Genomic DNA, 26,318 nt, shown 5'->3' on the forward strand with positions numbered 1-26,318 from the left:
CAAGCTGACATTTTCCTTTTGACACCACCGATCAGCTTGAAGGACCCTCAGTCATGCATACATCCTGTTCACCTGTCAGCTGTCTAACGTCTGCTGCTGACAGGAAACATGCCCACATTAACTAGTGTTAGACACAGTTTAGTGGGCAGCTGTGTCCTCAACATAATGTAATGTCATCACAATGGCTTGTTGTCTGAGCGCAGAGCTGCTGGAGATTGTGTTTCCCCTCAGAGTGACTGATCTGGGTTAAAAATGACAAATGAGATTTAAAACGAGGAGCGATGAACACTGAGATAACTACAGAGCACTTCATAAGCAAACTTGTTGCTTTAATGAGAATTTGTTCTGCCACCGATTTGATCAAATGGACTAAAGCATCCTCTCAAGATGTTAGTATGTTCAGGAAACTCACCAAGGTTTCCTAATAGACACATAGGTAATAGGTAATAGACACAGGCAATTGATGGTTATTTTGAAAAAGAAACCCTCTTTAAATGAACAATATCAAACATCTCCACAATGCTGAGTAAGTGTATTTGTAATGTTTTAATACATCAGCAGGTTGTGGCATGAAGTGCTAAATGCACTTATAAATGACCATTTCTGTGAAACTTTGGTTATTATGTTGATGGGTTTTCATGAATGGTAGGATGATCCATTGCAATGAATTATGGGACAGCATTGTTTCTTCTCCCTTCACAACAAATGACTGTAGAAAAGATGCATGATCTGGCTGCACTTCCTTCTATAGTACAAAAATTAAGTCAAAATTTCCCACTTGTGGGAGCTGCCATATTGCACGTTTGGAGTCAGAGTCTGTGCAGTAGTGACTCGAGGTGGAATAGCTGTGTCACCACCGGACGTGACCGTGAACACGCCCCCCTTCACTTTTTACACAGCCTATCTTCTCCAGGTTCTCTGCTGATGGGTTTACTGCGACTAACGATTCGTTAAATTAAGGTAAATACAACCACAAAGTTTTGTTAGTATAAGCTCTAATGAAGTGTTATTTTTAGCTGGTGAACCGGTGACTCACTGGACTGGCAAGCTGGAGTCACACGTGCTGTTTATATATTTACTTTTTCCTCCCTCGTCTCCTCATCAGCCGGGTATACAGAGCGATGCAATCAACTTGCAAAGCAGTCCACAAGATGCAATCAGCTGTATTTTATGCAATAAAATGGTGTCGTCTTTGTCCCAAGCACACCCAAACAGTTTAAAACATGTGGTTGCTCCATCACACCGCAAACATAACCGGGTTTCTCACTATAGAACGATCAGGAATCCTGACATCCATCAGCGTGTACATAGAAGCAAAAATCTCCACATCAGTCTTGTTTGCTTACATTTCTGTACCGTCATAAGATGGTGCTAAACATGCTCTAAATCTTTTAAACAATTAGAGCGTTAAACCTTTGACGGTTTTTGAGAGCAAGTCTTTATACCTGTAGCGCTTTAGGTCTCCTTTTTTAGCTAAATGCTATAATAGTAGTGATAGCGTCAGACGAGCAATAAAAAGTGCGCACAGTCTGGAGATGCTTTTTCTTTTCATTCTCTTGTCTATGCCTTTCACGTCTTTGGTGTTAGCTTGTTATTATGTAACAGTGTCTCTTTTTATCCCTTTGGACCTGGTGTGAGTCATTCCTAGTGGCAAATAGTCAACATTTGTGTTGCATAAGATGATTTGGCATATAAGGATTATCACCTTGGGCCTGTTACTGGACTTCTGCAGAGACAGTTGTGTGGGAAAGGCTTTTCTTGTCATCTCTGCCTACTATGGGGGTAGTTGCAGTTCTTGAGGTAGAGCAGGTTATTTACTAAACGGAAGGTTGGTGGTTCAATCCCTGGCTGCTTCATTGTGCATGCCAAATCTGCTTGGGGCAAGATACTAACCCCATGTTGCTCTCTGATGCATCTATTGGAGTATGTGTCTGAATGTTGGATAGAAAGCGCTTTGAGTGTTCAGTTTGAGGAGAAAAGCGTCTTACAAGAACCAGTTTATTTACCATTTAAGACAGAGCCAAAAATGGAAAATGAATATGAAACTCAGCAGGCAATAAGGAGCAGTGTAGTTCCTGTCAGTGTCTCCAGGCACAGATACAACATTAAATCAGAGAATGTCATAATGAAATCCAAGCAAAACCATGTTAATTTCACTATCATTTTGTTGTCATTGCATTGTCAAATCTAACTATCACCACCTTTGAATTCTATCTTATCTTATCTTCTCATCTTTAGCTTGCATGTAACAGAGCTTTTTTTAAAATTTTTATTTTTGGGAAGATAAATTTGAAAAAAGATAATTTTCCAGAAATTGTGTGGCGACATATCTGAATGAATGCAGTAGTAACACTAAATATATAGGACTATGTTTTATGCTTTGTAGTGTTTTGGACACAACGATATTGGCAAAAATGAAATCATCATTGATCACAATTTCTTTGAGTGCCAATGCAATGGTAGTGCAAGAGGATTTTGTTGTTGGTCAGTTATTTAAGACCCGAGAAAATGTGGAATTGACATTATACTATTGGCCAAAAAAAAAAAAGTCGCCACCAAAAAAAGGTCACACACTCTAATATTTCATTAGACCGACATTAGCTTTGATTGCGACACGCATTCTCTGTGGCATTGCTTCAATAAGCTTCTGCAATCACAAGATTTATTTCTAGCTAGTGCCCATCACTCTGGAACAAGGTAAACCTGGACTCACCAGACCACATGACCTTCTTCCATTGCTCCAGAGTCCAATCTTTATGCTCCCTAGCAAATTGAAGCCTTTTTTTCCGGGTTGCCTCACTGATTAGTGGTTTTCTTACGGCTACACAGCTGTTCAGTCCCAATCCCTTGAGTTCCCTTTGCATTGTGTGTGTGGAAATGCTCTTAGGCTACGTTCACACTGCAGGTATTAATGCTCAATTCCGATTTTTTGATCAAATCCGATTTTTTTGTCTGCTCGTTCACACTACAAATAAAATGCGACAGCAAACGCGCTCTAGTGTGAACGCTCAAAGCGGCCCGCATGTGCAAAAGAAGACGTCACACACAACGCGCTCTGTTTAGACCCAGAGCAAACAATATTGTTTGACTGATGGCCCTTAATATAAAGACTTCGGACTTGACGTTTCCCAATTTTTGCTTTAAGTTATTTTGTTATTTACATAATAATGCAGATAACCTAAAAATTATCCTTATTGCTGTTTTAGAGAGGAGCGGTGCTTCAAAGGATAGTTGCAGATTTGTCAGAATCTGCAGATTATGCAGTACAAATAAAATGTTAACGTTTCTCCAACGTTGTCTTCCAAACAGTTTCACCGGATGGCCAGGAAGCGTTCGCGATGGCTTATCGGGCGTTTCTCCGGCGCTGATAATCAGCGTCTGTCTTGTGTCAGTGACGTAAAAGACGGATTTAATGCGACTTGACCATTCACACAGCAGTCGCTTTCTAAAACATCGGATATGTATCGGATTCAGTACCACATACGAAAGTGACCCAGATCGGATTTGAAAATATCGGATTTGTGCCGTTCACACTGTCATACCATAATCGGATATGGGTCGCATAGGCTCAAAAAATTGGATTTGATGCGCTTTCGCCTGCAGTGTGAACGTAGCCTTACTTTCACTATTAAACATAGCCCTGCGTTCTACTATTGTTTTTCTTTGATTTGATTTCACCAAATGTTTAAGTGATCACCAATCATGATCATTCAGAATTTTTTTTCAGGCCACATTTCTTCCTCGAAGACGATGGGTCACCGCTATCCTTCCACTTTTTAATAATGCATTGGACAGTTGTTAACTCAATTTTAGTAGTTTCTGCAATCCTCTTAGATGTTTACTGTGCTTCAAGCATGACAATGATTTGACCTTTCTCAAACACACTAATATCTTTTCCACGACCCTGAGATTTGTCTTTTGACATGGTTGTTTATGAAATGAGAATCAACTCCTTGCACCAGTTGGGGTCAAATAACTAATTCTCCAATAGGAGGCTCGTACCTATTTGCTTAGTTAAATCCAGGTGGCCACATATGGCAATATATATATATGTTATTGATATGCTGAACTGAGTAACGATATCCAATGATACTTAGCAAAAAATCATGCAAGTCTATGCTTCTGGGGTTAAACACCATTTTATACACCACACCAACTGCCTTGCTTGCTATCTGGTAATGTGATAGTGTCGTTACCATTACAGTATTTGCATGCTACATTGTTAAATAATAATGTTATACTTTTACTGGTTATAAATGAAAGTTTCTTATTTGTTTACCGTAACTACCATGTTAATAAGTAATTTCATTACAGCCAGAATAAAAATGCTAAGCTAAAACATCAAACAACACAGTAAACAAAGTCTACTGGAAGCTGTTAATACCTCACTTTCATTATCATCATCCATGGGTTACAGTTCTTAGCAACTGACATACCAAAGTTGGCTTTCAGGCTGTCAGCCTTTAGATATACATTATATTGCCAAAATTATTTACTCATCTGCCTTCAAACATGAACTTGAGCTGCATCCCAGTAGTAATCCAGGATTTAATACAATGTTGGTTCACCCTTTGTGGCTCTAACTGCTTCAACACTTCTTTGGCAAATGTTTATCTGGCTTAAGCACATTTACTCAGGGCCTTATTGATGTGATATTCTTCTGCTGCCACGGCTGTGTGTCTGTGAAAAAGGCGTTTGCTCTGTGTTGTGGTGTCCTGATGACACACAATTTCATGAGACTCAAACCTTAAATACTGATTTATAGACATTGTCCCCCATTAATGATGAAAATTTCTAAGTATAAGTCTAAGAACACTAGCTTGTTATTTTTCATATTCTCCGCAAGTCAATGTAAACAGTTTTTAAAGGTGAAATATAAAAGTAAAATCAGATGTAGTCATTTATACATTTGACCCCAGACAGCTGATAAATTTGCAAGAAAGAAAGATTAGGTCATTGTGTGTAGAGTTTTGAGGTGAAAAATGAATTGAATCGGTTTAGGAATAAGGCTGTAACATGACAAAACATGGTACAAGTGAAGCGGTGTAAATACTTTCCAGATGTACTGTAGCTTTCCATGCAGGTGGTAACCTTTTTTTCCTGTGTCTTTGTTTCTTTTGATGGGAAGCCGTGAAGAGGCTGATGAAGGAGGCTGCTGAACTGAGGGATCCCACAGAGCACTATCATGCCCAACCACTAGAAGTAAGTTTGGCATTTTTATGCTATTACTTTACTCTATAGTCTAAGAATGCATGACAATGAAAATATAAGCAGGCAATACAGCTACTTTTACGCTACTTTTACACTACTAGGTACTACTAGTTTTGATAGCCTTCAAGTTACAGTGTGTAAAATCTTCACCTATAGATATCAGTTGCAGTTTGTAGTGAGCTTGACTGCAGGTCAAAATTGGTGTGAAATCAAAGACGTGACCTGGGATTTTCAAACTAATAGAATATGGTTATCTATTGAAGTTCTCCGAATTCTCTTTGAATTTTGTGACCTCAAGGTCAGAAGTCAAGTTTTCTGAAAATCTTTTATATAAGATAACCCATACTTTTAGGCTTTTTAAATCTCACTATATATCTTTGTCTTGTCTCAGCTGGGGTCCATATTTAGTGTCACAATCCTCAAGCTAATACAAACACAAACACACTCCAGTAAGTTCATTGGATTTAATACTTAGTTTCACTTTCATAAGTGATAGATATACACTGGCTATGACTTCTGCAAACATTTGTCTAGTGGTCAATAGAGATGTTTAGCTCTGCAAGTCACTTTTTATTTCTTAGCATATTTTTTTTCTTATTTCAAATCAGCTGATAATATCAGATAATCAGCTGTATAAAGCCCTCTTGTTCCACAGTTGCGATAGGGACCATGTCTTTAGTGATATAATAGGCTTTAAGATGGTTTGTTTTGGGGCAGGAGGCTGGGAAGACGTCGCGGTCTGGGATACAGCACGCAGGTTCGAGCACTGTGGCGCTGTTGTAAATGGTGAAAATGATTGGTAGAGCTCAAACCTTTTGTCGGGACGCTTTTTTGTCATTCTCTACAGAATACATTATTCTGTTGCTCATCTGACACTTTGAATCCCAACCATCTCCAAATATTTGAGCCGTTGTTTTTCTTTTTACCAATTAGCTACTCTGCGATAGCTACTGTGCCCATCTGGTCGCTGCCTGCAGGTGAAGCGATGGGCAAGGGGGAATTGTGTTCAGTAAGAAAGAGAGGCGGGGCAGAGTGACGTGTAGAGACAAGCCTGGACGAGAGAGACTGGCTCCACAAGTATAATTATAGCGAATGTAGACTATATCAATATAAACGATATTGTCACATCTTATATGTCGTATCAAAGTATATGGATTTTTTTTTAAAAACTTGATATTTCGCCCAGTCCTACCTTCTGTTGTCTTCTCAGACAGAAATATCTTCTTAAAATTAGGGCTGGGCCATGTCATACCATTCACGGTAATACCGGTATAATGTTGGGCAACAATAAGAAAATGAAATATCGTGATAAAATATGGGTGAAACGCGCATGCGCAGTGCCTTTGTTTACATACGCACATGGCGGAAAAAGCATGGCAGCGACGGAGAATGAGAAGGGCGAAAGCAGATCGTTGAATGAAACAGATGAACCAGAATTGGTTTGTAAAAATGCTGCAACTTCAGTGGTGTGGAACTGGTTTAGCTTTCGTCCGTCAGATACACAACAAAGCACTATTTTTTCTAGAGCATGCTAGCAGGCTGTCGTTATTACCGTGTTTTTTGGAAAATACGGCACACTTAAAATCAATCCTTTGATTTTTCTGAAAATCGACAGTGCCCCTTATAATCCCGTGTGCCTTATGTATGAATTCTGGTTGTGTTTACTGACCTCAAAATGATTGTATGTGGTACACGGCGCTCGAAAATCTGTTAAACGTTTCAGTACGACTTTGCTAAGCTATGAACCCGCACCGCTTGATGGATTGTCAGAGCATTACGGCTATCGTAGGCAGGAGCCTCGCAGAGTGATACGTACTGTGCTTCATAATATTACCGTATTGTGTGTGTATAACCTCTTTTTAAGTTTTGTTAAACTGTCAGCAAGGAATTTGCATTTGCCCTGTTAATTTTTATATAACTTTAATGCACATAAAAAACAGCTGCTTGTTTAAGTGAAAATACATTGATGGGGTTTTTTTTTTGCACTAATAAAGTTGTGGAGTTGTAAAGTATTTTGTCTAGTGTCAATTATATCGTCAGTTATGTCGTTATCGCAAATTTTCAAATATATATCGTGATAAATATTTTTGGTCATATTGCCCTGCTCTACTTAAAATGATATTTCCTTCTTTCTGCAGGACAATCTCTTTGAGTGGCACTTTTCTGTTCGTGGTCCTCCAGACTCTGATTTTGATGGTGGGGTTTACCACGGCAGGATCATACTTCCCCCAGAATACCCCATGAAACCTCCCAGCATCATCTTACTCACAGTAAGATGCAGATGAAGATCACATCTTAGCTGCATTTGATTATTCTCCTGATGCAGCAGATAATCAAAAAGCTGAAAAAGCAATTTTTAAGAACAGACAACTTTCCCAGGTCCAAGCAAAGTAACCTTATACACTGACCATATTTGGCTTCACACATAACTGCAAGGCACATTCTCTAAAATGAACATTATCAAAAATAAATATCGTTCTAGGCTTACCAGTGAGCATATGTATGGCCCTGATTCCATTCAAGCCCAGGCTTACACTCCTGGAGGAACAAGCTAGAGCTCAATTTTCTTTTGAAACAGTCAGGGAGTTGAATGTAATAGGGGAAGAAAGTGAGCTTCCAGAACAGTTCAGGTGTTAAGATTAAGGATGTTCCTGGCCAGGAAAAAATGAGACTGACTGACTAGTCTAAAACTATGAAGTTAAATTTTAAAATCGTTTCATAGAAAATGTCAAAAACTAATAACAAAGGCATTGTAAACAATTTACCCCATTCTTCAATAATGAATCATGCTGCTTAACTTTTTCTTTCGTGCGTTATCAACATTACACGTACATTATATTCAGCATTATACAACATTATACTTTAAACAGTTAAAACAAACCTGCTGCAACAGGGAAGCCCAAACCTCCCTCTCGCTGCCACCTCCAGCTTATCCGAGAAAACTTCAAGCCTTTCCCGGGCCGGCCGATAGATGTCGTAAGATCTAGAAATTTAACAATTAGATTCAATTGCTAGTAAGTAAGGTTGGGTGACTGGGCGAATATATTGACCATCGATGATAGACTGAGCCTTTCACCGATCGTTTTTACAAGACCAATTTATTTATTTGCCCGTGAGTAAGTTTGCTGATAATGTTGACTGAAGCTAGGGAGAAGCAGTCAACAGAAAAAATAAAAGTGCCCATCAAAAAGCCTGCGCGAGTATATTGCCTTTTGTCGGTTATTGGACTGGGGAATGTCATTTGGAAAATTTTTACATATCGCCCAACCTTAGTAGACTAGTGACAACAGTGACCATTAATCAGCTAGTCAACTAGTCACGCACATCTCTAGACATGTTGTGTAGCTGAAACATTAGTAGAGTCAAGATGTAAAAGAGAACGAGGGACATTCAAGCTTCTCCCTTTATTATGTTTTTCACTTTAATTAAAACATTGAATGCATAACATTTAACATTTCATTTTTTTCTCTTATTTTGAAATCCAGCTCTAAGTTTACTTATAAAACAGGGGGAATCGATTAACTCACACACAGTGGGGGAAATTTAATTTTATCCCATGCTGAATTCCTCTCATAAAAAAAAGAATAGTTTCATATTTTAATGGTAATTTCATTTTAATGTTGAGAGATGGAATGTCAGTAAAAAAAAAAAAAATTATAAAAAAGTTGAAAATGGAATTGAATGTCATTGAGTGAAATAAGTATTTGACCACCAACCAGAATCCTCACGTTGGGAGGAAGTCCTGTGGTCAGGAAACCCAAATCAAGGCTGGACTAGGCTGCACGACCATAAGGAAGGCGCTTATTGAAAACAGATCAAATATTTATTTCAGTCAGTTATAGATCTTTATGTAATGCGTGGATTTTTGTTTGATATTCTGTTTATTTATATGAAACAACCACAAAAATGAGACTGTCCAAATTTAAAAATTCATAAGATCAAATCATTCCTTTTCCCACTATATTCAGGCAGCTGTGCGGTACATGTTTTAATGACTGATAAAAGTTAGAATTTGTTGTGAGAAAACTGTGTTCACATGTTTTCGCTGACACCAGATACTATTTTGTTGGTTCTTTATTGAACCAAATTTTTAATTTGATTTTTGTTTGAAAGCTCTGACATTTGCACAGTAGTAGCCTCATTTTTATTTGTTAATACTGCTCGAAACGTTTGTCAGTTTGTGTTCATAGGTTTTGAGAAATATGTGCTGTGCCTGTTTTCCCATATATACCAATACCACTTTCTTTTTATTCCCTTCCATTAGCCAAATGGGAGATTTGAAGTTGGGAAGAAGATTTGTCTGAGCATCTCTGGCCACCATCCCGAGACCTGGCAGCCCTCTTGGAGTAGTAAGTATAGGAGACAAGAGCCCAGTTCTCCATATGTATCTTATTCCCTGAGGTAATCTAAGTATTTGGAGGTTGCATTTGGAAATAAGCTTCACAAAAGAATTTGTAGAGCTGTGAAATGAGATGTGTAGGAAAAGTACTGAAATGTACTCCTGCTCCACCTGCCGCCCCAATCTCTTCAAATAAAGGTGAATTTTTCTGTCTTGATAGAAAAATTGATAATAGAAGAATTACTATTTCTCCATCAACATTTACATTGTCTGTTCCTGCTCTAGCTCGGCCTGTTATTTTAGAGTTGAAAACTAAAGTAGACTTTTGGGCTTCAGACTCTGGAACTCTCTCCCCCTGAGTTTGAGATCTGTGCACTCGGTGCTTTCCTCTAAGAAAATTAAAATTAAAACTTTTTAGACTTGCATTTAGTGTCCTTAGATTGCTTGCATGCCAAAGTCAGTATGTTAAATACAAAGAGATCTTTTTCAGTACTGCATGAACTTTGTATGTGAAACATTTGTTTTCTAATATAAATGACAAAGCTCACTCCAGTCCTCTGCTTCTGGCCTAAACAATATTGCACTTTGGGTGCTGGTGTTGATAGATGAACTTGTGCTGAGGGTCTTGATATAAGAGTATTTTTATACACCTCGAGAGTAAACGTTTGGTCCGTTTGCTGAGTTCTGCTTTCATGTTACTTCTCAGCATGGAACTTTAATCAGTGGAAACTCAGTGGGAGATGCTGCATCTTCCTCAAAGCATTTCTCTCTACTGCCTCCCTCTCTTAAGTAAGAAGAGTTTCAAATCAATAACAGAATTAAATCAAAGACAAAGGTTGCTCCTAACTTCTTTTTACCAACAAACTGTAGGTCACATGGCTAGCTATGCCTCAGAGATTTGACTTCCCCCGCTGGGTTTTTAAAGTGTTGGCTCTAAGTTGTGTCTGATCCTGTTTGCAATGACCACAGGAGGCCTGACTTGATAATTGCACAGTGCTTCCGATTGTCACAGACAGGCCAACTGTAGGGTTCCAGGTCTATGCTCACTACTCTTGGTGGCTGCTTTAGTTTATATGCTATGCCTGCATATTTAATAAAGCATGCTTCAGATAATTAAACATTCTGTCTGATGTCTCTTTGGGAAATATTTAAATTAGTATTTTTTACATATGCTCATTTATTTAGATATGGTATCGTTACTCATAAATATCTTGACAAATGTTTTTCCTCAAGCTGTTTTCTGGTCTGTCTGTACTTAATACTGTTTATTTTTTAAAATGTAAGCTGAAGTGTATTGTGTGTATGCTATTTTCACAAACTTTGGTCATAGGTTATACACACAGTTAGAGATAGCAGGTCATCAGAACTGAAGTATGACAGTTTGCACCAAAGTGCCTTATTTAAATAGACTGGCTGCTACTAAAATTTGCTGCTTCTTCTTGTCTTCATCCTAGTGTCTTTTTCAGTCACTTAATTGAAATTTCTCTCTATTTCTATCTATTTCTCTATAGATCGATAGAGCGATAGATCATCGCCGTTTACGAATAGGAACATAGAAAAGACCTAATGTTTAACAATCCATATTTAACAGCTTTACTCTGGTGCAGTTGTGGATACTATATTGTTCTTTCTTTGTGATTTTTTTTTTTTTGTTTAAATTGTGTTTTTGATGATTTTTCTTTTGTTTTTTGGTGGTCTGCAAGCAGATAGCCGCTAAGAAGAAGGGGTTTTGGGGGGATTACAGGAGGAGAGAAGTTGCAGAGAGGTGTGTAAGACTGGTCCCAAGTCTCAGTCACATATTGGGGGGTTTAATAAATTTCACCAGATGTCTAGAAATGGGAGCTGCTCCATCCAAAGTGGGATGGATGCCATCTCTCCTAATAAGATCAGGTTTTCCCCAGAAAGTTTCCCAATTATCTATAAAGCCCACGTGATTTTTTTGGACCCCACTCAGACAGCCAGCAATTTGAGGACAAAATGCATCACTCCAGGTCCGACTGGGCAGAGGACCAGAGAAAACAACATAGTGTTTGCCAAAGTCACACACTGTTTTAATATAATTATAGTGAACTCTGACTGACACAACCTGATGTTATTGCTGCTGATATGAATGATAATTTTACCAAATCTACATTTACAAGCAAGATGTATTTAAAGAACAGACAGTTCAGATAATAAACATAAACTGGACAATTACCAGGTTGTCATGGCCAAGTGAGGCTAACAATGAATATCAATAGTCAATCAGCTTTATTCACCACATGCAGATTGCCCTGCAGTGGAATGGACCCGCCCTCCGACCTTACGTTGTGTTTTTCATTCACTTGCTATTTTCTCCTCATTGTTTACACACTCTCTCTCTTTTTTCTTCCAGTTCGCACTGCCCTCATAGCTATAATTGGATTCATGCCAACAAAAGGAGAGGGTGCCATTGGATCTCTCGATTATACTCCTGAAGAGAGGAGAGCCCTTGCCAAAAAGTAAGATTTAGTAGATACAAAAATCATTTCAGTCTTTCCAGTTGAGAATAGTAATAAGGTGAGTATGGCATATTGCATCTTCTTGTATGAAACAATGTTACAACCTCAATTAGCAGGCAAGCAGGAAGTGGATATGATCCTCATAAAATAATATTCACACAGCCAAGTCCGTTCAAACATGTAATAGAAGCACCTGAGCCTGAGTTGACATGCCTCATTGCTAATTACTGGTCTATCACAATCTGAAAAGAACATTTCCAGGCCAGTCCTGGTATTGAAAGATGACAAGTTCATCGTTGCTGTGTGCTGCCAGTCTCCAGAGGACGTCTGAGCAGACACTCAATTTTCATATCACACTGTGTTTTCCTCAGAGAAAATGGTACAAAGCCAGCGATGGTGAAGATCAAGCTAAAATTGCTCTTCTATTAGCAGATGAGTTCTTCATCATCCGGTTATTTCATTAGTTCATGGAGATGAAATAGATACGAAAACACACTGTGTGATGAATACAAGGCTGCTTGTCTCCATGATGGCACCTCCACCCCTTCCCAACACACACACACACACACACACACACACACCTACACACACCTACACACACACACACACACACACACACACACACACAGTGGCTGAGGCAGCACTAAAATGAAAATGTAAAATATTACTATTTAAGTACTTCACATTTACACTCATTTTGATTACATATTCAGAAATGACAACATCTGATCTTTAGACACTTTGTGAAAAGACAGTCTGCATGTAAGGACAATTTGAAAAATAGTAAGGAAACTTAAACCTTAAAACTTCAACCAGCTAGTTATTAACATAATGTTTGCTGGATTTAGTCCCTGTTCAGATACTGGCATCTCTGCAAACACAATGAACAAAAACAAAAACCAATCTATCACAAATACCTAATAAAGATGGCATCTGGGTACAAGTCAGCAGCAGCTCAGATTTGCACTTTAGTCACTGATAACATAAGACAGAAAAACCCTTTATGACATCTAATGAAATAATGAACTCTCCTACGTAGGGATGCCATTGTTAAAGTCTTAAGTCAAGAGATGCCTTTATAAATGTAAATGCAGAGGGTTTAGAACAAGTTACAAACCACTGGTTAAAGTCAAGTACAAGAACAGTAGAGGAATTGCATCATTAAACATCTTATTTATAGTTTAAAGAATCAAGATGGATCCTTTCATTTTCTTGTTCTATCAACTTGAGTTCACAGTACTAACTCCTCTGCCAGTATTTTCTTGAAAGTAGTGCTGGACAGTACTGCTGTGAAAGAAGTATCAAAGGATAAACAAGAGCACTCAGAGAGCGTAATTCCTCCTGAAGGGAATGAGCTATACTAAAACTTTGTTTTATGATGTTTTTGTTAAAACATGCTGTTGTCAGCCTATTTTTATAGCACTATGATACAACTTTGCATCATTGTGATGTTGTAGGTAAAACAAAAAAAGTGTTTTGTCCAGCTTTCTACATTCCCTTTTATATACCACTGTAGCATTTCATTTATAAAGCACTTTTAAAAACAACAGGGCTGACAAAAGTGTGGTACAATAACACCAAATATAAAACACAAACAAAGGCCAGAAGGTAAAGAGCTGTAGAAGTTAAAGAATAAAGTACATAAAACCAACTTAGGATTGCAAACAACATCTCACACTAGGTCGAAGGCCAGAGAGTAAAAATGCGTTTTTAACAAGATTTAAAAACGGCGAGTGAAGGAGCCTGCCTGATGTGCAGTGGAAAGCTCTGTCATATCAGAGTTTGAGTTGTGTCTTTGGAACGAGGAAAAGCATGGACAATGGTCGCGGACAATGAAGGTCAAGGTCAAATGCTTAACTAGCATAGTACTCTTGTCCCCCAAGACCTAGTTATATTGTTGTTTAAAGATGATTCATAAAAAATTGCGAGTAGTATGAAGTTTTTATAGATCACATTTGGTGTAACCATGAACCAATTTTCACTAAAATTTCATCGGCTTGAGGTCTTATTGGTCCTGCAAGATTGTTCTGAGAAGTCCTATCATTAATTAATGTTTCAATCTTCAGTATGATCAACCTATCTCTATTAATCGACTGTGTACTCCACAGGCCTTCAAACTGGCAGTAGGTAAACCATTACTTAAAAAGACTTCACTTGACCCAACTGTCTGCTGCCAATCTCCAACTTTTCTTTTATTTTAAAAATTCTTGAAAGGGTAGTTGTACAACACCCAGATAGCAAGGAAACATTGCTAACAGCTAACAGATCATCTGTAGAGCAATGGTTTATTTGAAGAGTTTCAGTCAGGTTTCCGAGCACATCACAGTACAGAAACGGCTTTAGTCAAGGTTACAAATGATCTTAAAGCCTCTGACAGCACTGCTATGCAGATGACACCTAACTTTATCTATCCTTGAAGCCAGATGACACACACCAATTAGTTAAACTGCAGGAATGTCTTAAAGACACAAAAACCTGGATGGCCCTTAATTTTCTGCTTCTAAATTCAGATCAAATTGAGGTTATTGTACTCAGCCCTGAAAATCTTAGAAATATGGTATCTAACCAGATTCTTACTCTGGATGGCATTACCTTGGCCTCCAGTAACACTGTGAGGCACCTTGGAGCCATTTTTGACCAGGATATGTCCTTCAATGTACACATTAAACAAATATGTAGGACTGCTTTCTTCCATGTGTACAATATCTCTAAAATTAGTAATGTCCTGTCTCAGAGTGATGCTGAAAAACTAGTTCATGCATTTATTACTTTTAGGCTGGACTACTGTAATTCATTATTATCAGGATGAAAAGCTTTCAGTTAATCCAAAATACTGCAGCGAGTACTGACAGGGACTAGAAAGAGAGAGCATGTTTATCCTATATTGGCTCCCTGTTAAATCCTCTGTTAAAACTAAAAATCCTGCTCCTCACATACAAGGTCTTAAATAATCAGGCCCCATCTTATCTTAGAGACCTTATAGTACCATATCACCCCAGACACTATCTCTACTTTTAAGATTGGGCTTCAAACTTTCCTTTTTGCTACAGCATATAGTTAGGGCTGGATCAGGTGACCCAAGGTTAAGGTTACTTTATTTATACCCATAGGGAAATTTGCTTTACAGAAAAATAATAGCATTTTGTATCCCTTCCCAAAACACACACACCTAATAAAACCTGACAAATGCACATTTTTTGTAATTAAATAAAATGAATCAAATCAAAACCATTCTTATTGAGTTCAGTGACAACAACAGGGACAAAGGTGTTTTTATAACGCTTTGTCCTGCATCTTGGAACTAGAAACCTCTGTCCAAGGAAAGAAGCTGAAATTCACCCCATAGAGGATGGGAACCATTTTTAAGAATTGATCAAGCTGGGAGGCTAAACAGGGCTGTGACTCACCTATCAGATGACTGGACTGTCACTGCACTGAGTGTTTCTTCTTCAGTAACCTTTTTTCACTCACTATGTTTTTATACACCTCTCTGCATTTAATTATTACTTATTATTAATATGTGGCTCACTACCAGAGAATGTCTTTATCCTGTCTTCCGCCCCTTAACCCCAACCGGTCTTTGCAGATGGCCGCCACTCCTGAGCCTGGTTCTGCTGAAGGTTTCTTCCTGTTAAAAGGAATTTTTTCCTTCCCCCTGTGGCCAAAGCGCTTGCTTATACGGGATCATTTGATTGTTGTTGTTTTTTCTGTTTTCTCTTTATTATTGAAGGGTCTTCGCCTTGCAATATAAAGCACCTTGAGGCAACTGTTGCAGTCTGGTGCTAAATAAATAAAACTGAATTGAATGAAAAATAAGAAAATTATATCTTGAAAACTGTGAACACTTGTTTGCTGACAAACAGACAAACAACGCTTGTAAGCCAGTAACAGACATAACTGCTGCTATTCTCAGTATATGTCTTGGAATTTACAAATAAGATCTTCCAGCTCTGTGAGCCGACATATGTGTTCTTGATCATAGACATTTATGTCTGAAAGGGTTCCAACTGTAGTTTTTATGAAAAACTATCAACCAACCACTGTGCCTATGTGGTCCCTGCTTTTGGAGACATAGGCTTCCCATTTACCATGTCATAGTCCAGTTATGCGATGACTGGAGGCCAAAAAAAATAACATTCGACATGCTGTGCAAAATTCCTCATGCCGAATAAGCCAAGCTTTTTCTTTGTACGTCTAAACTTGACTTGAATAGAATCTAATTACCACTTTTTTCCAGAGGAAGACTCTGATTTGGATCATTTAATACCATAATGTATCCAAATTTATCTATGCCACCTTTTGCTTGAGGAGCTTTACAGTGATAATGTGCTGTTCCTGAGAGAATGAGTCATTCCACAGCTTCACAGCTATAATATGAGGCCATTAGTTGCTTCTAGGGATGATTAGCTATTCTAAGACAATCCAATGAAATCCACTGAAACATCTTTTTCTGTACTGCTCATGTTTTTTCCACTGCATTAAGCGTCTCTGTTGATCGTGTTCCTAGTAATATCACACCAAACCTTGCTGTCAGGGCCGAGATGTTGGCCTAAAGGTGCACGCAGTATTCTAAGCTCTTAACAGGGGCATGTAAATGTTAAAAACATTTTACAGCTGACGATACACACTGTGGCAGTCAACACGATATAGAAAGTCACTGTTACAAACACACTTGCAGTCACAGTGTAATCCCGGTACTGATGTTTGAAGCAAGAGTTTTGTCTGTTTGTATGGGATGATGGGAATTGATACACAGCCCTAAAAAGTATGGGCAGCTTAATGTAAAAGTCTTTAGAACTTTATAATTGGTACCGAATGGGCGAAGCACCACATGGTGTTACATTTTTCTTTGGCACATACATCAAAGAGCCACACTGCATATGCTGCTGTGAGGGTTCTGGTTTCTCTTGCTTTGTTCATGTTGAGAACAGCAAATTCTCTGACCATCATCCAACAAATCTGAATCTATGTCTTTGTACCAAACGCTGCTCACTGGCTATATAACTATACACAGCTTTTTGCTCATATTCACCAAAGTTACGTTGAAACCAAGCATACCATTGTTTTTCTTGTGACATTACCAATAACTTTGATGTGTCACATGGCCCTCTTCCTATTGAAAAAACAAAAGTTGTATCCAAGATGGCCGACTTCTAAATGGCCACCATGGTCACCACCCATCTTGAGGAGCTTGCCCCTTCACATATACTAATGTGCCACAAACAGGACTTTAATATCACCAACCATTCCCATTTTATTACGGTGTATCCATATAAATGGCCCACCCTGTATATTCAAACCTTGGATAACAACAATTTTAGCAAATTGAAGATAGTTTAACAGAAAATGTTCTAAAACTTTAGTGATTTCAGATGTAGTGACTCAGGTTTTAAACTATTTTTGTTTTTGTGGTACAACTTGTCATATTTGCTACATCCAGCATGAAAGTTAAATGGCATTTTCTTAATTTGTGTGACTAGGAATTTCATGGTAAAAAGGATTCTACATGTTTTATCTTGCAATATTGTGAACTGTGTTTATTTAGAAATTGCTGCCAGTTGTTTTGGGTTTTTTTTTTGCCTTTTCTTATATTAGTGTGTCCTCAGATAGTCCAGCAGGAGCACTGGGCTTCTTTTCATATGTTTACGAGCCAATATTGAGACAATTTTTAATGCATCTATCGAAAATTACACACCTGATTCATTTTGGTGGTAAGAAACACCAGTGAAAATTTCAGGCCTTTATTTTTTATATATTCATGTTTAATATTGCAATGTGATTTCAATAGGTAAAAAAAATGTTTAAAAGTGTGTCGATGGGCCATTTTTCCAAAAACAAAATATATCTTGAATTATCTATGAAGCTAAACTTTCCTAACATGCATTATATATGTCCAAACATTTTTATGCAAATTGGAAATGGTTAAGCAGACAATGTTCTAGTAACTGTCTGATTTGAGGCGTGCAAAGCTGCCCCTAACTACCATGACCCATACAGTGGTGAGTCAGTGGTCACAGACTTCCACAGGCTAGACAACAGCGCCCTGACTGCTGCTGGTATCGGGATGAAATCCTTGGATGGATCCTAGGTTTATCCAGAGGATTCAATCCCCAGCCTCATTTGGCAAAAATGGTTATTCCAGGAATTGATACTTTTCACTCTTCCCCATGCTTGTGTGACCTAAATCAAACAGAACACCTCTGGGACATTATTTTGTTGTCCATCTGAAGTTGCCGCGTTGCACCTGAGACCATCCAGGAGCTCAGTTATGCCCTGGTCCAGATCTGGGAGGAGATCCCCCAGGATCCGTGATCTCATTAGGAGCATACCCTGATTTCATAGGGCATGTGTATAGGCATGTAGGGCCCATAGAGAGTACCGTTTTGAGGTTGAGCAGTCATGGAGTGAATTCAGTTTTATTCACAATCATTATCTAGAAGGTTCCAAGTGTGAAACTCAAACAAGTCCTTGTGGCAAGATGACATCACCACATGCCACCTGTTCTCTGACAGGTCCCAGGACTTCTGCTGTGAGACCTGTGGCTGTACCATGCGCTCTGCCCTCCTGGATCTAACCCCCAATAGCAACCCTGGTGCTGAAGACCATACGGCTAAAGAACTGGCTCAGCAAATCAACTTTAAGGTACAAACTCTGGCTGTTACATGAGGCGGGTTAAATTCATAGTTCTTTTGTTTTATATTTTCTCTGTGCATGACAATTCATAACAAAGCTGATTTTGATCATAATTGTTTAACTCTTATCACAACTTTCCATAATTATATTGAGAATACTGGAACTCCACAGATTATATCCAGAGCCTTTATTTATTAGAACCACAGAGCAGATGGGCCAAAAGCACTGTTCATTGTGTTAACAGTTCATTATTGAACATTGGAATGGAAGCTAACATAATCCCACTACAAAGATTATAAAGTCAGTGCATAATTTAGCAAATACCTATTAAGATAGTTCTCACCAATGTATTGCAGTAGCTCAATAGGCATGCCCCTTATTTTTACATTTCTTTTGTTTGACAACTATGCAGGATGAGAATTAACATTAAATATGAGCTTGACCTTTAAAAATCCGCTCCTGGAGGAATGTAGGATGAATATATAGATTTGAGGTCTGGCCCCATTACAAAAGGCAAGGCATGGTATAGATTACATAAATTGACTGTGTTTATGCAGGCAGAGTCCAGTTTATCCAGAGAATCTAGTGAGAATGAAGGAGGAGAAAGTGAACCTTCAACTCACACCCAGGGACCCTCCTCTGCAAGCCAAGAAGCTGAAAAAGACCAGGCCGAACAGGTAGGTATTTTTTTTACCACTCTTGTTTTACACAAGACAGCACATAACCTGCAGCCAGCTCACCACCTACAGAGTTATCTATCCCAGTGGTTTTGTTTTATTTTATTCTGCATGCGTGATACATGCATAAAGTCGGCTAGGAAACCAGATGTTTACAGAGTTGAGTCCTCTGAATGGTCTCTTCTCCCTGTTGTTAATTCCTCCCACCAGACAAGCACAGACATGTGCTTGCTAAAAATAAAACAATGATGATTTGTTTTCTTCACATGAGATTCAGCCCCACTCTGCCCAAATGAAGAGATTTTTTTAACCAGTGTCCAGTGTCTTACTCCCTTTGAAGACTTTTTCACCCTTTAAATTGCTTTACATTATGATCCCATAATCTTCCATAACTGTTGGCAGGTGATTCCAAAAACTGCCATGACTGGGAGTCTTTGAAGGTGAAACAACAATTTACCATAGGGATTGTACAGAGCGTATCATTCTTTTAACCTGAGTACTCCATTGTAACTTATATTGAACACATAACAAAGTAGATTTTCGGCATAAAACTGGTTGCAAGCACCACATTTTTTTTATTTTTTACATTACATTCATTTGCTAACTTTCATGTGTCTTCTGGAGCAGTTGATCATCCAAGGAAGTACAAAATTTTAAATCATAGTTTTAATAAATGCATTTCGTCTATAATTTGCACTATTAGCACAGGTTGTGGCATCAGCACAAAACAGTGCCATCTCTCCCAGTATGTCATATCACATATAAAATAATATAATATATATAAACATTTGATATAGAGTAGTAGTATAGTATAGTTGGAAAAAAAATGTCAGTTTAAAATTCAGTTTCGGCTAAAATGTATTCTCATGTTTCATAGTTAAATGTATTGTCAAATATTTGCAAGAACAACTTTTGTATTTAGCCCAGTCCATTTTTAACATTTTACGTAAAACAGTACATAAAGCTGTCAGGTTATAATTCATGTTTTTCACGTAATCTAGCCATGCAATTCATCCATATTCCACTTATCCATTGTGGAGGGGCTGTCCCAGCTGTTATAAGGTGAGAGGCAGGGTACTACCCTGAATAGATCACCAGTCTTTGTCAAGACCAACACAGAAAGACAGCGCACTCACATTTACACCTATAGGCAATTTAGATTCTCCCTATTAACTGCATGTCTCTGAGAAAAGGCCCGTGGCCAGATAGTGAACTTCAACCCATTCAAACACTTCTTGCTGTGAGGTTATAGTGCTAATCACTGTGTCACTATACTGTCCATCCAGTGTGTCATTTTAAACACTCGTGTTTAACATTGTAGAAGATGTGTCATGGTAGCTTAAAGCCTGTGATACCATGGGTTCTCTTCACAAGTTGTGATATGGGTGAGCTTTGTTGCCTAAGAGGATTGATTTTGGTGCCAGCTGCTACCCACAGAAGCAGAGACTGAGTGTGAAGGAGCACTGTGGAGGGTCAACTTAGATCAGTGCTGCTGTGTTAGGATAAACTAAGGAGGGGCATATCAAAAATAGTACTCACCATCTGCTGCTAGAATTGGGGGGGTTAAAACTGCAGACTCAGACAGGCTGGCATTCCACACTGCCTCTATACTGTTGATGATAATAAATGATCATCATCAATGCATCCAGCCAAAAGTATGCAAAAAACTGTTTAAACATTAAAAAAATCACAAAAAAAGAACAACATGGTATCCACGACTCAACCAAAGACTGAAACAAAAATGTGGATTATTAAACAGGCCATTAATTATTATATTAATTAAAAATTTAATAACAAATTGATTTTTTTCTGCTTTACAGAAACCTGGTTAGACGAGGAGGATTATGTTAGTTTAAATGAACTCCGAGTTATACTAATTTTCCGAATCTTCGAAGCACAGGCTGAGCTTATTAATCAGACTCAGAATTTTAATATATTTGAAGGCCTGTTGAAAACCAGTTTTATTTGTGATCATCTATCGTCCACCTGGGCCTTACACAGTTTCTGTCTGATTTCTCAGACTTGTTATCTGATTTAGTGCTCGGCTCAGATAAAATAATTACTGTTGGTAATTTTAACATTCATGTAGATGCTAAAAACATTTATTCTATTATTAGACTCAATTGGCTTTTATCAAAATGTAGAAGAACCCACTCTCCACTTTAATCACACTTCTAGATCTATTTATGATATATAGCAGAGAAACTGAGTATTTAATAACATTTCCTGAAAACCTTTTGTCTGATTTTTTTTTTTCCTAATAACATTTTAATTTATAATAATGTATCATACAGCAGTGGGGATAAATTCATCCACTGTTATCTTCTACAATGCCATATGCAGCGCGGTTACTTGTCCAATAGAGGTCCATTATCTTGTTAATAATTTTACTTCTTCACTGCATACGACTCTGGATACTGTAGCTCCTGTGAAAAAGAGAGCCTCAAATTAAAACTACTTTCAACTCTCTGGTATAACTCTCTAATGCGCACCTTAAAGGTGATGACTTGTAGGCTGGAGAGGAAATGGCGTGTCACAAATTTGGCAGATCATCATTTAGCCTGGAGAAATAGTTTGTTGCTTTATAAGAAAGCCCTCCGTAAAGCTAGAACATCTTACTATTCATCATTGATTGAAGAAAATAAGAACAACCCCAGGTTTCTCTTCAGCACTGTAGTCAGGCTGACAAAAAGTCAGAGCTCTGTTGAATCAACCATTCCTTTAACTTCAACTAGTAATGACTTCATGAACTTCTTCACAAATAAAATTGTAACCATTAGAGAAAAAAGGACTCATAATAATCTCACAGAGATAACATTATATACAACTACTTTCAGTACCACTGATATTCATTTAGAGTCTTTTTCTCCAATTGCTCTTTCTGAGTTAACTCAGGGACATCTAACATTAATTAGTGCTTCAGTCTTCAATGTAATCAACCTATTAATTGCCTACGTACTACAGGTCTTCAAGCTGGCAGTAGTTAAACTGTTAACTATAGCATCTTGATGCATGCTCAATCATCCAGGCAAGGAAATCCCTAAAACTTGATTCTGTTCATCTGGATGTAGCGTATTCAGTGGGAGAAACGTTTTGCCACTCATCCAGGTGACTTCTTTAGTCTCAGCTGACTGCAGGTTTCCCCAACCTTACAGTACCTTTGAACAATGACTGAAAGTAGCCCACTGTGAGCAATCTTGGAGTGATTTTTGACTACAATATGTCCTTCAATGCACATATTAAACAAATATATAGGACTGCGTTCTTCCATTTGAGCAACATCTCTAAAATTAGAAATATCCTGTCTCAGAGTGACACTGGAAAACTAGCTGATGCATTTATTACTTCCAGGCTGGACTACTGTAATTCATTATTATCAGGATGTCCAAAAACTCCCTGGAAAGTCTTCAGTTAATCCAAAATGCTGCAGCAAGAGTGCTGACAGGGACTAGAAAGAGAGAGCATATTTCTCCTATATTGGCTTCCCTTCATTGGCTCCCTGTTAAATCCAGAATTGAATTCAAAATCCTGCTCCTCACATACAAGGTCTTAAATAATCAGGCCTCATCTTATCTAAATGACCTTTGTAGCACTATATCACCCTACTAGAGCATTTCGCTCTCACACTGCAGGCTTACTTGTTTTGCCTACAGTATTTGAAAATAGAATGGGAGGGAGAGCCTTCAGTTTTCAGGCCTGTCTTCTATGGAACCAGCTTCCAGTTTGGATTCGGGAGACAGACACTATCTCTAATTTAGGATTACGCTTCAAAATTTCCTTTTTGCTAAACCATGTAGTTTCAGCATGGAGGAGGAAGTGTGATGTCTGGGACTGTTTTGCTTGATCCAGTGTTGGTGATTTATTCAGAGTGAGAGGCACCCTGAACCAAAACAGCTACCACTGCGTTCTGCAGCGCCATGTAATACCCTCTGGTATGTTCTTAGTTGATCAGGATTTCATCCCACAGCGAGATAATGACCCAGAATATAAGTCCAAGCTATGTCAGACCTACCTCAGTAAACAAGAACAAGATGGTAAGCTTAAAAACACGGAGTAGCCAGGACAGTCTCCAGACTTAAACCCTGGTTTGGGATGAACTGGACAGAACAGTGAAAGCAAAGTAACCTACAAGTGCCGCACATTTATGGGAACTTCAGCAACAGATATGAGAAGAACTTTGTGAAGCATATTTAATGCCACAGGTCTTCCCAAAGGGGACTACTTTGATGAGTCAAAAGTTTAGAATACATTTTGGTCTATAAATTGATTCCATGATTTCTTATTTAACTCCAATTGTATGTTAACTCTGATTTAGTGTTAAACACCAAATCTTTCTGGAGTTGATAATTTAACACTTGGTGTTAAGAGTTTATATATTAACTCTCAGAGTATTTTAGTTTAACTATGTAAGAGTTATCTTCTAATTAATTCTAAAAAGTGGGAATTTTACTGTTCTGAACTTCTAGAAATTTCTTTTGGAAATAAACATTTACTAAAAAGACTCAATGGTTTTTGAAAAACATTTATTCTGAACTGTGCACCACAATTTCAAAACATTTGCTGAAAGATGTAACAGTGTACATGTTCTCACTTTCATTAGAATTTTGTTTATCAAAAGGTCTGACATAGGTGAGCTGGTAAATGCAAATAACAGCATTCTCATCACTTATTTCTTCAATACAATATGCATGTTCTTCATTCATCACTTTGTGGAACTTCAACGCACTTCTGCTCTCCCCCATATTCCATCTTCACAAGCATATCCTATGTGGAGATTGAATAAAAATTAGCTGACACTAATTAATGGCACAAATCAATTGCAGTACAGTAAAAAAAAAAAAAAAAAGGAATCCTTTTTGAGCCATTACTTGTGTAAAGTATTTTCTCAAAAGACAAGGACACAGGCAACAGGTAATACTGAACTAAATGTAAAACCTCAACCTTTTTCATTTTTACCTAAACCGTGTGCACAAAACTCTGGAGGGATCTAAATGCTAACGTAGAACCCAGTCAGGACATCTGCTACTGCTGTTTTTGTTTTTTTTGGGAGATCATTTTCAGGCTTCAAGTAGCACCATTATATCAACATTTCACATTCTAGACATTGTTTCAGGTGTATTTGACCAAAAATTTGACTGAAAATTCACATGCAAGCCACAAGGCTGTGGTATTTGCCCGCAAACAATACCTTTCAGCTAGCTAAAACAGAATATTATGCTATCACCGAGCAAAATGGCTAATGCCTTTAACACAGCTTTGTCTCAACTCCAAAGAGCCACAGAAGTAAAAGATAATAATAATAATAGAAACAATCTTTGAAAAAATGACTTACCAAGCATGGCAAACAACTCAAATATGTAGAGCAAAATGTTCTGAAATGGCTTCACTTCAGCTTTGATTGGAGCCTATGGTGCTGGGGGCGGAGTCTGTGAATTCACTCTATTAGTGTCATAGCCCCTGTAGGAGTTCAGAGTTAAGAGGTCAAGAGTTAATGTTTCCATTGTAACACCTCCAGATTTGAAATAGAAACACTCATTTTTAACACTCGATTTTAACTACTATCATTTTACACCTCAGAGTTACATTAAAAGGATGTGACTCTATTTAGAGTAAAATTAACTCTAAGACTACTAACACCAAAACATTTAACACTTTTGAATTTGCTGTGTGCATTGAGACACTAAAACTGCGTAATTGTCAATACAAAATAAAAAAAATTGCGTGTTCTAAAACTTTTCTGTTAGTGTATATTGATCTACGACAATTCTACTCAATACAACCTAAGATTTGCTTCAAAATGCTGTTAATTTTTTCCTTTACAAATTTATAATTTATAATATCAGTACATATTTAGTTTACCATAATAGAAGATAATTTTTTGTGTTCATTGTAGCCAAACTCTAGATGTTATTGTTCTCAGTTTAATATTTTTTCTTTCTGCTAGACAGCTGAATTCTATATAGCAGTAATCAGCTTGAAGCTCATAAATTAATTTAAGCAGCAGTCATGCCCAAGCTGTCCTGCTGTTCAAATTTCGTGATGATGTCCTTGTCTGATATAATCAGCATGAATCCATTTTAATGGCATCTGCTGTCCTGTGTGATTGGCTGTCTTAAAAAGTGTGCGTACAAAATAAAGCAACTTAGCGATTAAAGTCACTAGGTTATTAACAGGAAATTACAGCACACCTAAAGCTGCTTTAGTTCTGTGTAAACTAATAACATTTCTGCTTTGGTCTTTGTCATATTTGTGTGTGTTTAGGTGCATACATGTGTAGGTGTCTACTGTGCACTCTCCCATGTCCCTAACTGGAAAGCATTTTAAAACCTCCTTGTAAATTTATACAGCGCCAATCACAACTACAGTCACCTTGAGGTGCTTTATATTGTAAGGTAGACCCTATGATAATACATACAGAGAGAAACCCAACAATCATATGACCCCCTATGAGCAAGCACTTTGGCGACAGTGGGAAGGAAAAACTCCCTTTTATCAGGAATAAACCTCCGACAGAATGTCGGATTATAATATTATTTTATGCCATGTTAGACCCCTAATTAAAGATTGTGAATTATTATTTAGTTTTAGTTTGCATTATGCTCCTGAATTAGAAGAAGGTGATAACTATTACATTTGGTAAACTGATTTGCATTATATTAGACTGCTGATTTATTGTGAATGAATGATATTGTTTTATGATGCATTATACGGCTGAGTTATAAGAAATACTGGTCACAGAAAGTCATCGTCTCATTTGTCTGGTTAGAAAAGAACAGAGCATACTGCCCCATCTCAGCAGGAGCAGATAAACAGGGAGCCAAGGTCGTAGCTTAGGCGCTGTGTGTGAGAAAGAATGTGAATGTTTAGGCTTTTATGATTAGGTGGGGGCCACTAGAGGCTATAAGAGTTTGATCAAGGCTCCACCATTTTGAGATCTGATGCTGTCTGCTGTATGGTGTCCATCTCCCACGCGTGTGT

The 26,318-nt window shown here is 37.9% G+C and overlaps 1 protein-coding gene across 1 annotated transcript in view; it reads left to right on the plus strand.

Moving 5' to 3' along the window:
• Nucleotides 1-26,318, plus strand: part of ube2j1 (ubiquitin-conjugating enzyme E2, J1) — a 29,644-nt gene that overhangs the window by 1,409 nt on the left and 1,917 nt on the right. The window contains exons 2-7 of the mRNA XM_006796287.2: nt 5,129-5,202; nt 7,350-7,481; nt 9,476-9,560; nt 11,925-12,030; nt 18,543-18,672; nt 19,221-19,340. Of these exons, the coding sequence (XP_006796350.1) occupies nt 5,129-5,202; nt 7,350-7,481; nt 9,476-9,560; nt 11,925-12,030; nt 18,543-18,672; nt 19,221-19,340 (647 nt within the window). The remainder of the gene's footprint in view (nt 1-5,128; nt 5,203-7,349; nt 7,482-9,475; nt 9,561-11,924; nt 12,031-18,542; nt 18,673-19,220; nt 19,341-26,318) is intronic.

This window comes from Neolamprologus brichardi, chromosome 15 (assembly GCF_056152115.1).
Source record: "Neolamprologus brichardi isolate AB-2024 chromosome 15, ASM5615211v1, whole genome shotgun sequence".
Classification (NCBI taxonomy): domain Eukaryota; kingdom Metazoa; phylum Chordata; class Actinopteri; order Cichliformes; family Cichlidae; genus Neolamprologus; species Neolamprologus brichardi.